Here is a 15309-nt window from a genome sequence, read left to right as displayed (position 1 = left end):
GTTGTTGGTTAAAACACGTTTCAGTGAGCACATGAATCTAAAAGGCACACATGCTGAAAGTGAGGGGAAAAAGTCCACATGCTCAAATGGAAATGTCGATGGTTGGTACCAACCATGTTTGTTGAATTTTTGCAAACCCTTTTAAGTAACAAATGAGTTCTATCCTCACTTTGTAAATGCTATGATCAAATTACTTGTGACATTGAATATTGGAAAGCTGGTTATGAACACCAAGCATGGATGTAGGACAACAATTGATTGTCATATTTGGATGTTTTGTTATATTTGGATATGTTGTCTATTTGGTTGTGTTGTTTTCTTTAATTGTTATTTTTTGGTGAGCATGATGAGCAAAAGCTATCAGACGTCCCCTCTCCACGTCTTTCTGAGGGACCCTGAGGACTCTCCATGCAGGATGCCATATCTAAGCCCTCCAGTGTATTCTTGGTCTACCATGGGGTCACTGTCTCCGACATGCTTGCAAAACCCTCAAAGCCCTGGAGTAGTCCGTAAAAAGTGCTCCAACCACCTCAGTGGGTTCCATTTGATATTACAGACAATTGTACAACACCACTCCTTGCTCCCTCTGCATGTCTGTTACTAACCCTATCTTTAAGACTGTACCCTTATTAAAGAAATCATTTCAGCTTTTGTGTTCAATCTCATTTTGATGGCATTTCATGACCATAGGTAAGGGATGGCTTGAGCTGTAATTTGAGAAACTCCTTCTTCACCTCAACAGCCTGGTGCAAAGCCCTCATTACTGCGGACACTGCATAAATCCACAAGTCAGTCTCACTTTCCATTTTACACTTAGTCATAAACAAGGTTCCGAGATATCAGCTTCAGCTTCCTCGTAACCCACTCTATTTGCATTAGAGTTTCTTGCTCTGATGATGACCATCAACCTAAGACGGGAGATGTACATGCAGCTAGGTCGAACGTGATTGGCTAAGAAGAGTAGAGTAGTTTATTTCTTCTTCTGCTTGAGGTTGTTACAATGTAGGGCCTTTAGGTCCGGTCAGCCTCCTCTGGGGCTTCATTTTAGTGCGCCTGTCAGGATTTTGGCCCGGGGAACCAAATGAATTCAAGTTCCTTTCTGTTTTCATTTGAAACACTCAGCCAACACCTCGGGCTCTGGGTAAACCTATAAAGGCTCTGTCTAACTCTTTAACTCTCCCTCTCTCTTTGAGCATAGTACATGTTTGAATAAGGTTATGAGATTGTGGTGCTACATTAGGGGGAACAAGACATTGCAGCAATTGGATTTAGCATTTTCTTTTACGAGAATCATGAGAACTTTTAAAATGTTAAAGTTATTAAACCAAACAATGTTTTCCACAAAATAATATCATGATTCTTGATTGAAGTCAATGAGAGTAATATGTTTTAGGGTTAGATGACTCCTGATGAAATAGCTCACACGTTATTTTCACCGACCAAATACATTTTTTTAGGTGTTTATCCTCTGTTTGGTCTTCATCAGACTATTTAAAATTATACAATTAATAGTTGTTTGAGTTGGAGAATCTGGACTCTTGTGATGTGTTGTGACTGGTTTTCTGTTCAATGTCAAATCTATTTTGTCTGCCAAAAAATTACACTGACTGGTGCAATTCTCAATCAAGAAGCCTCTGCAGACAGTCACAGAAAGCGGTTAGCTTTAAGCCCAATGCTAATTATATCATTTTTGTAGTAAGCATGATATTAAAAAATACTACCAAGAGGCCTGGATTTTTTTTGTGCTGATGTTATTGTGATGTTTTAAGTCTCTGGAGTAGGATTTGCAAACTAGTGCATCTTAGTTGCTTTCGCACCTGGATCTTATGCCTTCAAAAATCAATCAGACTACAAGAAGTTCAGTGACGCATGAGTATACGGGTTGTTAAAAAGAAATTAGAAACAGTACTCTTTCTAGCTGGAGTTCCCTGCTAAATCCAGAGGGAAGCACTGCTAAGACAAGGCTTCACGTCTTACATCCACCTGTGTGAACAGATGAGCCGTTCAAATTGTGCGGTATGTGTGTCTTCTCTGGATAATTGACAATAAATCATGTTTTGGGGGGAAAAGGGCAAGTTGAGGGAGCATGTATGTGTGCCTGGGGAAGATGGGGTGTCGGGGTTGCAGGAAAAGGAGGGGGAAGATGGAGGGAAAGCTGAGTAAGAGCAAAACTGGTTTTGACTTACTGGAGCACATGTTGAGTTCAGGGCTGCGCATGCCGTAGTATCCGGCTGGACAGTCATGAAGACACTCCCCGTACTGCCTCATCCTCTCCCTTCGCAGAAACAGGAAGAGTTTGGGCTGGCAGTTTACGCAGCCATTGTCCCTGGAGCACACCGAGCAGCCTTTACAGATGGGGTACGCTCCATAGCTAGCTGTAGGACAAAGAGAGAGAGAGAGAGAGTACCAGCAAAGATGATTAATAACATGGAATCAAAAAAATGTAAAGGTGTCAGCATGTTAAAACTAAAGTGCTTTTTGTATGGTGAAACAATATCTGACTCCCCATCCACCAACACACACTTCTTAGGTCTATCAGGGACTGAAATCTACAGTCCAAAGGAAAGCCAATCGTATTCTTTACACAACTAATTCTGTCAATTCTCCATTTTCCTACAAGAGTAACTTCATGAAAGCCTTTGAATACAATATCTGCAGTGTGCAAGGACAACTCCATTGTATTTATATTCATCAATGGTAAGACATATGACTGATCACAGCATGCCAACCTGAGGACATCCCTTAGACTAAACTTCTCCAATGATGGCTGGCAGGCAGTAAGTTGCAGACCATTAGGCAAGCGCCGTAGTCCACATCTTTGAACTTGTTTCATCCACAGGTCTGTGGCTGTTAACAATCCAAAATAGTCCTATCGCTGGCTATAGTGATGTGGTTGCCCACTGAAATCAGTCTGAAAAGCTGCACCTGGATGCTTAGGTCATACAGTAGGTTGTAGCTCATACTCAAAGTAAAATGAATTTCATTTCATTAGATTTTTTGTTACAGTGGCTGAAGTAAGACTGTGCCCAAAGGGAGCTCTTCAGGTTCATCAAAAGGGACAAAGTAGCGGCAATACTTAAAGAAATGTATGTTTTATATAAATGCTGACAGCCCTAGATTCAACATTAACTTTACTGCAACGGCCTTCCATAAGCAACCAATGAGATGGTTGTCATCCATGATTTGACATTAAAGCAGCCAGTGAATAGCCTGAGAGAAAGTAGTAATGTTTCAAAATGATGTCAGCACAATAGTTAGTTTTTACTAGAGCCGCAGTGGGAGATGCATCAAGCATGGCGGTTCAGAAGGCTATTTATCCTGATCTTGTATAAGAAAACCAAAATTCTTTGAGAAATTTGTATCATCATTCAACTGTGAATGACCCTGACTTCACCCAGTGACAAGGACAAGGGTGAATTTGAGGCAACAGACTCAACTGTGGGAGGGCCAACCAGTGGAAGACAACCCAAGTACAAGAATAAAACCAGAACAACCATAATAGATATATCAGCAGGATATTTCATAATTCATAGTAAATATGTTCAATTCAACAATTTGTCATTCATGCAAACTCTGGCTCCACTCTAAATGTTTGAACGCTGATTGGTTATGAATGTGAATATTGCATTAATTCTGGTCAGAGCTGGCCTTCTGAACGATTGTGTTGAGACAGCCGATGAAAGACCCCAAAACCACACTGCCTCTGGCCTCAGCTCGAGTTGCCTGCGGAAGACAAAGGAGCCAGTTAAGAGACAGTCCATTCCCCAATAAGTGACTTTCAGTGTAAACTTCATAGGGTCCCGTTTACAGGAAAATGTCCTTGGGCTAAAAACAAAATCTCTCAGAACGAAAGAGACTTGATTTGATGCAAGCCAAGTCTTAAATATCACAAGCAGGGACTGGGTAGCAGCGCTGCTCAAACTGAGAGACCTACCACAACGCTTAAATTAAACACTGTTCAACAAACTGGACAAACCCTGAGAGACGGAGCAAAGCATGTCTGCGTTACTGGCTGTGGATCAGCATATTAAATTTCTCTGAACAGATTCACCCAGACAAAAGTACATGTAGGCGCTAAGTGGGCCCAGTGCAAGCATCAGTTTGTAATCATGGGAAAATCAGTCAGAGGATGTCAGACACTTTCTTTCTTTATTTTCTTAGAGTGTCTTCAGAGAGAGCTAAGCTGGCCCTGTCAGACTACACTGGAGCTGGGGTTGAAGGAAGGAAGATAAAGTGCTAATCAGAATGTGTCTGTGTTGGTCCTCAGGGATGAAGCTTATACAGCGACACCTCACTGATCACAACAGTGGGTGCGCTCTTTGAGCCAATTTATACACTGCTGATTGTTCATGTCTAGATGGCACTAACTCTGATAGACATGAAAGAAAAATGCCCAAATTATGACTTGTGGTTTTGGCCTTTTCCAATTCTCAGATGAAAAATTGTGTCTTATGTTCAACTGTCAATCTATCACTTCAGGTGATTTCGTATTTTAGTGGCAATGCAGGTTGTCTATAAATATAAGACAATATCTCTAGAAGCAGTTGGACATTGGTTCAATGGTTAGTGCTATTGCCTCACAGTGAGAAGTTTCCTGGTTTCCTGGTGAATGTGACTGGTAGATTGTCTCTAATATGTTAACCCTGTGATTGACTGCAGACAGTCCATTGTGTACTCTCACCCAATGACAGCTGGGATCGTCTCCAGCCCCCCCACGACCCTGAACGGGAAAAGCGGTATAGATAATGGATGGATGGATCTCTAGAAGCTGTTGGCTTGCTTATTCCACACAGATGTTGGTGATCATGTTTTGAAATTATTGCAGCACAATCCAATCAATATCAAAGCTCCTGTGACAAATTGTCAGATTGTGTTGATTGCATGTGTAAGTAGTGTTTTTTTATGTAAATTCTTAATAAAAAATCTTATTTTGCTGTCTTTTAACAATCAAACATATAACTAATTGAGGAATCTCTGCGATGGAAGAGGTTTAGAAACAGTCTTTTTCTGCAGCTTGCTTTCACTTACTTCATCTGAAATCCACCCAGATATTTAGTTTAGACACTGATAATGAATAAAGGATATAGTAATGTTGTCACTAATGGTCTTGTTTGCTTGACTAGGTCACATGGATGCATTAGTATTAATTATAGCATCTTTCATAACCAGTGAAAAAAACCTCACAGGAGCTATAAAGCATTTTTTTACTCTGATATACTTTTTAAACTATGTGCCCAACATACATGACTAATATGACATTCAGACATGCCTTGATATTCTTGCTATATCTTTGAATTAAAATCTAAATGTAAAATGTCACTTTTATTTAAAGTTTTTGCAGCTGTATTAAAAGTGCTTCTCTTCCCTGTCAGGTAACACCACAAACATCATTTCTCATATGTATCTCTTATATCATTCTGTCAAACCTCCCATTCAGTAAAACTAAACTGCAACATTAGCCCAAACCATATATTTCTGTAGCATATACAGTCTGGATGTGTTTACAGAAAACTGACATTCACATTAACATGGTTACATTTACTCCCTCAGCCCTTGCCAAACCTGAACACAACACCGACAGAAAGGGAAGGCCAACTTGGCAAAAGGAAAGAGCTATGAGGCTGGAAAGCGTATTTCTCCCTCCCCATTTTGAGTGGGCTCGACTCTATAACTAATAACAGTGTGTGAACAATACTGTCCTCAAATAATAGAAAAATATAATCATGGCTTTCAGTCTTCATAGTTCACTGGCCAATCAATCAGCAGAGAAATAAGTGTCACTCAAAAGTGTCTTCATGACTCTGGCTTGAAAATCCTGCTCTGCTCTTTGTTGTCAATCATTTGTTGTGCTGGTTACTAGTCTCAAAATGTGCTCTGATTGAGGATAAGATAATCACACGCAGTTTGAATACATCTGATACCACATCCTGGAATTAGAGTACAATTGGAGGAAAAAAAAGGGGAAAGAAAAAGCTGAACAAAGTGGAGAGAAACTCTTTAAGTGCTTATGTTTGGAGATTAGGTAGCACGTGTGTGTCTGTGGAAAGGTTTGGAAGTTTCAGGCCACAGGTATGTCAGGAAGGAGGCCACAATTCACAATGTCTGGAGCAGCACTCTCCAACTCACGTTCAACACTACCGGCAAAAATGTCTTGCACACTTTACATCAATCTATCAACTGCCAGCAGGTTTCAGCCATTCTTAACGAAAAAGCACTTTTTTTATTTTGAGACTAGATGAAATACTGTATGAGTTGCTCTTTCACATTCAAACAGAAACAGTAGAAAATAAAGTGTTTAGAAGAGGCTTGTGAGTAAAAATATACTACTTCAGTGGGCTTTATTGGCATGAAAATGGAGAACAGTTTGCCAAAAGCATGCAGCAGTAATGTTTCTAAGTGGAGATAAAAAAAAAAAAAGGAAAATCAAAGGAAAATGGGTTAAGTGTTGCTCTGAAGTCTCTGTAGATCATTGCAGCTTAAACTGATTTGGCAGGCACATAAAGCTGTATGTTTAGTGTGCTGGGGATGTGTTCTGAGTTATGGATGTGGTTTGAGCTTTGCATATTGTGTCTTTTGCTTGTTCTCAGACAACCGATACGTTCTTAACCAGCCCATCCAAACATTTAAAAAAAACAGGCTGTGTGTCATGTTTTGACACATGCTCAACTGCCCTTTATGGATTCTTCTTTCCCCCACAAATCATGTCTTGCCTCAGCACTTCTAGTGTTTCTCCTGTTCAAACCCAAGTGACCCAGACATAGAGAAGCTATAGACACAGTGGTCATCATGAGAATACTGTATGTATGGATACCAGGATTACCAAACATGCTTTAAAAGACAGGGGAGTGGTGTACAAGATATTCAAAGTGCCACTCCCTGCACACGATAAACCATTGCCGTTTATGGTTTCAACCACAGAATACAAATTACGTGAAACAAAACAAATCCACTGTTCCCACTTCTAACAGCTAACTGAAGATCCTTCTGAGCCTGAAGAATAGTATTTACAAAAGCTCCAGCTTGTATGGATGTCACTGAAGAAGCCTCTGAAAAGACTTTTAATACAAAGACTTAATAATTGCCTCAATGTGTCATGTCTACAAGGCAGAGGTCTTGCTTGAAGATGCTACTCAAACACATGCACCACATGAAGAGTGTTTCCCATATCCTCTTCCTCACCCATCAACTATATATTGTGACAGCGTTACTATTGTGACTGCTTTCTGTGTTAGAAATAGAGAAAAAAGCTTAGCAGTAGATCTAGAAACAAGGGTAGCAACTAGCCCGGTGTTCTGTTGAGATGTACAAAATGATAGCAGAGGCTATCAATATCCCCTATCGAGTAATGCAATCAAACAAAAGAACTTCATATTAACGCGTTTCAATGCATTATCAGAGTATAGGGAGCATGTGGTACTTAAGATTTCAGGGGGCGCTTATCTCGGTGTACAGTTATACCCATCAAATAATGCTCCCAGTACAACATCACTTTAAAATACACCTTGCTAAATTTGCACTCTGAGGAAAGGGACAGCATGTTTTAACACTCAATGGTAAAACCTGTTTTTAAGATTTTAGAAGAAGCATTTCTGGATAGACGTAAAGCCCCTATCAAATAATGCTCCATGTACTGCATAGAGCCGCTTGGTAGCACATATTGATGGGTAGGCTGACTTACATGCAGGCAGTTGTCTGCAACTTTAAAATGGCCGTTGTTACTGTCTGTGTGTGGCTGTGTGATGAGTCTTGAGACACAAGCAGATTGTCCAGTTAAATGTGGCTTACTCATAGATGTTTAATTGACATGTTCTAAAAGTCAGGGCAATCATTTTCATCTTTGAACAAGTTTAATACTTCTTTTGAACTGTGGCCATATATGTCTTTTAAACGTCTTTTCAACGGAAAAATGCAAAATGGAAAACAAAGCTAAAGAACAACTACCATACAGATGTGTGCAAACTTACTAACACCAAAGAAATGTCAGTGTACTTTCTAAATGTCAAACTGTCGCCCAACAAAGTCAATAATCTTTCTCATTGTCTTTTAAACGATTGCTTTATATATAATATTATAAAAATCAGTCTTTGAAAAATGAAGTTAAAGTCACATGCTAGTAAAGCTTCACAAAAATTGATTGATAGGTATCTAGCATGTTCATGGGAAGGATGACTGCATGTTTAAAGGGTACCATTTTCACAGCCCTGGGCTTGCACTTAGCTTTTCTCTGAAGCAGCTCAAAAATAATTAGCGCTGCAGTGGGATCCAGCAGAAAAACCTAACTCCATCTCAGGTACGTTTTTACGAGTCCAAAGCGAGCGTGACAGACTGTTCCTGAGGCTGCCAAAAACCACCACATATACAGGGGGTTCCACCCACGCCCAACCGGCTTACTTCCTGCCTTCCACTCACCTCCCGTTACCCATGAAATCATTCACATCGACCCGTTCCAACTTTCTGCAATATGAAACCCTAACAAGGCAAATTGCACATAATGTTTGTGTTTCTTTTAGAGCTCTGAACTTAACATTGAGAAGAAGAAGACATACGTTCTGTTTCAGTGATGTGGGCTCTTGCAAGACAACGTTGATTTTTAAAAACATCTTATGGTTGAAGTTTTGAAACTGATACATTTTCAGGTCTTTGAATTTAAAGGAAAGAAAAAATGCATTACATTATTAAAGAAATAATAGAAACATATAGTTCATTGGCATCAGAAGATGGACATAACAAACTGCTTAATTTATTTTTTAAATACAGTAGATGCTACTAAAAATGAATTTACTGCCGACACATTGGTAAAATGAATCAAATGTATGATAAGAGCATCCCAGAGAGGCTGAGCATTTCTGTCATAAAGTTTGGGAGTGGTTCATCACTCTGTGAAATTCTGTACTAGAAAATAGAGCAACAATTTCATAAAGCCGTTTCTCTAAAATTGCAAAGAATCTTTTGATGTCCTTGTCTCGAGTTTGTAATATCACTTAAAGATTCACAGAATCTAAAGAAATCTCTATATGAGGAGGATGAGGCAGGAAACCAATATTGGAGGATCTTGAACACCTTAGAAGGCCCTGCTTTAAAAAGAGGCACAATTCTAAAGTGGACATCACTGTGTGGGCTCAGGAACACTTCCACATTTGTGAAGGCACCATTAATGCTGAGCCATACATACAGGTTGTGGAGCATTGTGTGTTGTCAAATAGACTTCTTTTTCAGGCAGGGCTTCCTCAAATGCTTAAAAAGTCTTAAAAGAAAAAGTAATTTTTTTTCTAATGTGATTTTTCACTCCAACCTAAGGAAATCACAGTGGAGAACCCAAACTTAACCACTAGACATAAACCCAATTGTAAACAAAAGAATAGTTTTGTATTGGACAGAGAGATGTATGATGTCTACGTGATGGTTGGCTTCATAGAACCCTGATTTTTCTTATCTCATATGATTGTAACACCACAGTAAATGGAAAATGACAACACAGGATACTAACTGTTTGGAATAAGAGTATTGATCAACTTCCAGGCAATGCCATAATGCAGCAAACAGAATTCCACACCCAGCAAAAGGAGGATAAGAGATTGTATTAAAACACAACTCTCACTCTCAACTATTCTCACAGTTCTCCTCCATTTCTCCGAGGGGCCCTGGTATGTAAATCTAATAATACACACTGTGGATGCAACTAACCAGCAGCCACACTGTCCATTGTTTGGAGAAGGCACTTACAGTACAGCCAATATGAAAAAGTGTGGTGTTATCAAGTAACAAGACAAAAAAGTGATTCACTTTACTGTCTCCATCTATACTTACTATAAATGTCATATGGTGAAGAGGCAGCACAGGCAAACCTCAGGTTTGAGAGTTACATTGCTGAAACAGGTCAAAAAGATTTGTGCTCTCCTGTGGAAAGCATCACACTCACCAACAGAATTATATGCTTTCCTCGTGGCACTGAGACAATTATTGTTTGTTGTCCACCTCCCTTGTTCCCCCCTAAATGATGGTATGAGCTTTCTGCTTCTCCACTTAAGAGAAGAAAGAGAAAGGAGAGCAAGAGAGGGCAGATACAGGACAGAGCAGCGATGCAACCACCAACCGACGGGTGGCAGACCGAACTGTAAGAAGCGAAACAACCACACGCTGAATCCATGGTCAGACCGCGTTACTATCCAGGCTTAGGCTGTGAAGCTGGTGTAGACAAGAGAGCCAACCGTGTCAACCCTTACACTCAGAGTTCACCAGCCGTAGCAACGTCTCAACATTGTTAAACTTCATTAAAGGCTGGTACATGGAAAATTACATTGAGCCGCCCACTTTCCAGGCCCGTGACTTTATTTGTCATGGAAGTGGAAGTTGCACTTAGCTCAAAAAATATTGAGGAAAAACAGAAGGGGTGAGAGGGGGGTACTCCGGGCCTGTGTGCTGAAGGCACATTTCTGCTCCAATTTAGCAGAAAATATGCTGGACTTGCCTCCGACTCCTTTCCAGCTGGAAACAGTCAGGTTTTAGGATCTACTTTTTCCCCCCAGTTTACTTTAACAGATCATACTGTAAGCACATGTTTATAATTTATGCCTGTCCTGCTGCTTATAATGATTTTGCAGCACGACTTGAGCAAACACATTTGCTGTCAGACATATTAGCTCGCTCCTGTGACACAGATCCACCAGGCAAGGCGGGCTGCAAAGAGATTTGAACCTTCACTTGAAAGGGTGGCGGTTTATAAAGTCAATGGGTAAACCAGAGAGTCGTGGTTCAAACAAGCAACTGGATAATGGGGGACAATTTAAAAGCTACTTTTTTAGTACACAATAAAACAGAAGCTGAAGGTAGTTTACTGTGGTATGATTCAACAGATTGAGCCACAGCCACATGCAGGTTGGAAAACTACATTTGACTCATTGGATGACAACATGACCATCAAAAGTTTCAAAAGTTACATATAATTAAAGGAGTTTGATCACTGGAAAATATGCCTGTGAGAAGGTCTGCTATGCATTATAACCCAGTGCATAACCCCAATAACACCTACCCCCAAATTGAAAAGCTAATTGTCTCGTAAATAATATATTTTTTTTTTTATCAAATAACATAAAACAGGTTTATTAGGGACAAAGAGAGAGGGTCATAGCTAGATTTTTGTTGTCATTCTTGGCAGAGCCTGTCTCACATTTCATGTTTTACGCAAAGCTGTGACTCAGTGGTAGAGTTGCTCAACCGAAAGGTCAGGGGTTCGATCCCCAGCTCCTGCAGCCATATGTGTCCTTGGTCAACAAACTTGGTCAAGTTGATCCTGCACATCTCCAGTTCAAACCATTACAATTATCCCATTAAATGAATATCAATTATTCAGATCATGTGAACTGTATTCCAAATATGTTGTCCTATGTTTTGTGAACCTGCAGACAGTGAGATAGGGACATTATTGTCAGTGTTTTTCTGAGTCAATCAGTAAACGCTCTGTGCACCTTTCATCCATCTGTCCGGCTGAACTCGACATGGCTCTCACCCCTGCGCGCCTTCAAACTCTATATGAAGACCCTAGGTTAGTTCACTTCCTTATTAACGTGTTCATAATGGATTATGACTTAAGTCCAATGTCCTGGGTCAAATCCAACATCTGGAGTTCCTGATGTGAAAGAGACCTCATAATTCCTGTTTGGAAAATTAGAGCTTAAAGGTGACCTGGCTGACTTGATCTCATGGAATGCGCTGCAGACTTTAACACTTTATGCCACATTGATGGACACTTAAACCCTTGACCACCGCAGACATGTGACCGCCTTGGAAAGCTGTGTTCTCACATAGGAGAAAAACAGAGAGAATGCCCTTTATGTGGTGGTCAAGAAACAGAATTGCCTCTTCACTGTGGCTTGCGGTCCAATAAAATGTTTTACAGCTCAGTCGTGCCTGGAAAACAACAGAATATCTGTTCACAGTCAATTTAAACAAAGCTCAAACAATGCACTGAAACAATGCAAACCTCTAATCAGGTTAAACTTTTGTTCCAGGGAAGGAAAAATCCTTTTCTAAAACAGTCAACACTTTTAAAAATAACTGTTTGTGAAGCTGCATTAAGAGGTCAACTTTATTGTTGATTTAGTTTTCCCCATCTATGGTTTATTCATTAATGGCCAGTTCATCATATTGCATGACCCATCACACTAACACATGCTGAAGGACTACAACAACAAAAGTGTGTTCACACCGTCACCCAGCATCTGCTTTTGATTCTCCTGGCAGCGATGCTGACTTAACGGCATGGATGATCAGCACAGGTGTAAAAGGACTTTATGAATGGAAGCCATGAATGGAAGCACTAAAGGACTTCATCGATGAGTCAGGAGGATCCACTTTGTCACTATCACGGCAGCCATTGGAAGATGAACATGTTTCCTGCCAGGTCTTTTTCTCTCTCTCTCGCCAATTTTTGGTCATTCGTTCAAAGAAGAAGGTTGATGTTCTTGTGAAACCAAAAAATTAGTTTTCAACCCATCTCCACTGCCTACCTTCAGATCCAAGGTTTGTAATTTGTTATGAGAGTGAAGCTTAAAATGGAAATGATGTGCCACATTCTGAGGAAAAGATGTATCAACTAAGCACATGAGCATTGCAGATTAAGTCACTATACAGCTCTCCCAGAGAAGTAAAAGCACATTGGCCTTAAGCTGCAAAACTACACTATAGAGCATGACACAGATGTCCAGTTTTTGACCCTGTGTAGCACTCGCCTCATACTATTAACAATTATCCATGAGCTATTTTCATTGCTTTTAGATGGGACAGTTAATAATGATGCATACAACACATAGGCACATATTTACATGTTGTTAAATGAAATTCAAATTAACAGAAAAGCACAGAAGGAAAGAAAACATAGAAATGGGTTTCTTTGACAAGCAGTTTTTGAGCTATTTTGCTTGTGTCCCTTTCTATAATCTACAGACTTTCAGAAGATAAATCAATTTCAGTCAATTGTTGTTTTTTTGCAGTGATAAGGTGTCAAAATAAAAAGCTCTCAGTCAAGCATAACTAGCAAATTAATCCACCAAAAGTAGACTTTCAAACAAACATTCCAGGCACTGTTTGGGATACTCAATGGATTTCTCTATGCCGACAATTTTTGATATATTGTCATTTTCATCCCGAGAAATCTGTTCGTCCTTGGGAGGGGAGAATGTGCCCACTACAAAGGATGGGAGACATGGACTGAGGCTAAGATTGTGATAAGTCTTTTGTTTTATGATCTAGTGCCTCAAAAGACCTGTTTCCCCCCCAAAGTCCCTGTTGTTTCCAAGAATGATAACGTCAAAGCAGTACAAAGTCACAAATGAGTCCCAAAAGAAAGAGAAGGGTTGGGAACATATTGTAATATTTCAATATTTACACTCCCTCAAATCCATTCAAGCTGTGGGAAAAATGTGTTTTCCCCCAGATGGAAAGAAGAAAAGGGAAAAGAGAAAAAGGTGGGTGGAGAAAAAAGGTGGAGTGGCTCCGATTAGCCCACATGTTGGTAATTTATCACACATAAACCTCACACCTAATTTTCACACCTGTAGCTCAACGTGCTGGAAGTCTAGTAATTCACTCACTCACTCAAACACCCCCCCCGAGTCGGACCTGGTTGTGGGTTTTCCCTCGGTGTGGGAGGGGCACAAGGACATCACAGGAGAAGATCAGTGAAGCCAGTGGGCATACTTGGCATATTTGCACCCCATGCAGTAAGGCTCTGTGTCTCCCACCCCATCCTATTCTCTTCCCCATTTGTCATCACCTTGACTAAACTCGTCCCGACCCCCAGCTCACATCTGAACAACACAAGCGCTGCATGTGGACACTCGCCAGAAAGAAGAAAACAGACTGTAGCTGCTTATTCAGATGGGAGATACTCATCAGGTGTTTCAGTGTTACACAAAAACAGATTGTAGACTAAAGTGATATAAATTCTGATATTAATAAAATGTGTTGTATTACTTCCTGACAGAACAGTACTTCTTGTCAGGGCTGGAAAAAGAAAATATATTTTTTCTACTTAGGCTTAAAATTGGAATGAGGTATAAATCTGAAGATGTTATGGTGTTAGACTTGTTATACTTACAGTACATTTCAACATTTTGGAAAATACTCTTATGTTGGAACACTCTTTTGAAATATGAAGCTAATAGGGTATTAGCTAAGTTTAGCTTAGCAAAACATGGTCACACTGATGGCCGTGATCCATCTGACTGTAACAACCAGAAGCTCCAGATAGCCTACTGTATACCTTTAAGCATAATAACAATTCTGAAGTACATCCTGAACAGTCCTGAATCCCAATTCTGCTGATAATGGTAAATTTAGTATCCTGTAAATGCGTGTGTGCGTGTGTGTGCGTGCGTGCGTGTGTGTGTGTGTGTGTGTGTGTGTGTGTGTGTTTCTGTGGTGTACTGTAGAGAGGTGAGCAGATTTAAGGTTTTCTTTGAGGATAACAAAGTCTAATAAAGAAGGATTAATATTGTAAATAAGTGTCATATATTATTTTAAAATATTTGGCACGTTTGGTGTTTGAATTTTGTGTCAAATGTTTGTTTCTCTGTTACCTATCTTAAATGTTTATGTTGTAAATAGAGCCACTGTGATGCAAGACAAATTCTAAACCTTGTTTGACAATAAAGTTCTATCAATCAATCAATCAATCAATCAACCAATCAACATGAGACAAATAAAAATAGTTAGTTTGCCAGTGCAACAAACAATAAACTTCCCAATGATGGATCTGACGTATTTGTGATTTCATGATTTATTTCAGGGTAAAGTTTTTGTTGGACACAAGGGTCTGGCTATACTAACCGAGACATAACATCAGAGTGTGTTTTGAGAAAATCGGTTAAAAGCAGTGTGTGATGTTATGTGTAGAAATTTTGGAAGATGCATGTTTGATTGTTACTTAATCATTTCCTCTTCAAAATAGGCTTTTAAGTCTTCAACCAAAAGGGGGGCCTGGCTGGGAAAGTTTAGGAATCAGTGCATCATAGGTTTCCATTGAATATCGAGCAATGATAAAAGTTATATCAGTAAGAAATGAAAGAGTACGTTTTGGTATCAAAAGAGAAATAATTTGCTGAGAGTTTGAGAAGAGATCTAATCTAAAAAGTTAACAAAAATATTAATAATATTTGGGCATAATACTGAAGCTGGTGCTGGAGGATGGTTCAATATAATGCTGTAATATTCCTGAGGAATCCATCAGGTTTTACATGTAGAAACTACACAGAAGGTGTAACTTGAATGAATGCTCAGGAGTGAATAGATTTTTTTCATGATATTAAGTGG

At 39.7% G+C, this 15309-nt stretch overlaps 1 protein-coding gene across 3 annotated transcripts in view; it reads right to left on the bottom strand.

The window, feature by feature from the left end:
- The window catches only part of rspo2 (R-spondin 2), a 58843-nt gene that overhangs the window by 31057 nt on the left and 12477 nt on the right, over nt 1-15309 (bottom strand). For all 3 annotated transcript variants that reach the window (XM_065958221.1, XM_065958222.1, XM_020634785.3), the window contains exon 3: nt 2187-2375. In XM_065958221.1, coding sequence (XP_065814293.1) covers nt 2187-2375 — 189 coding nt within the window. The remainder of the gene's footprint in view (nt 1-2186; nt 2376-15309) is intronic.

Source organism: Labrus bergylta, chromosome 8, assembly GCF_963930695.1.
Source record: "Labrus bergylta chromosome 8, fLabBer1.1, whole genome shotgun sequence".
Taxonomy (NCBI): Eukaryota; Metazoa; Chordata; class Actinopteri; order Labriformes; family Labridae; genus Labrus; species Labrus bergylta.
Note: the sequence above shows the minus strand (reverse complement) of the source record. Positions and strands in the feature narration are given on the sequence as shown.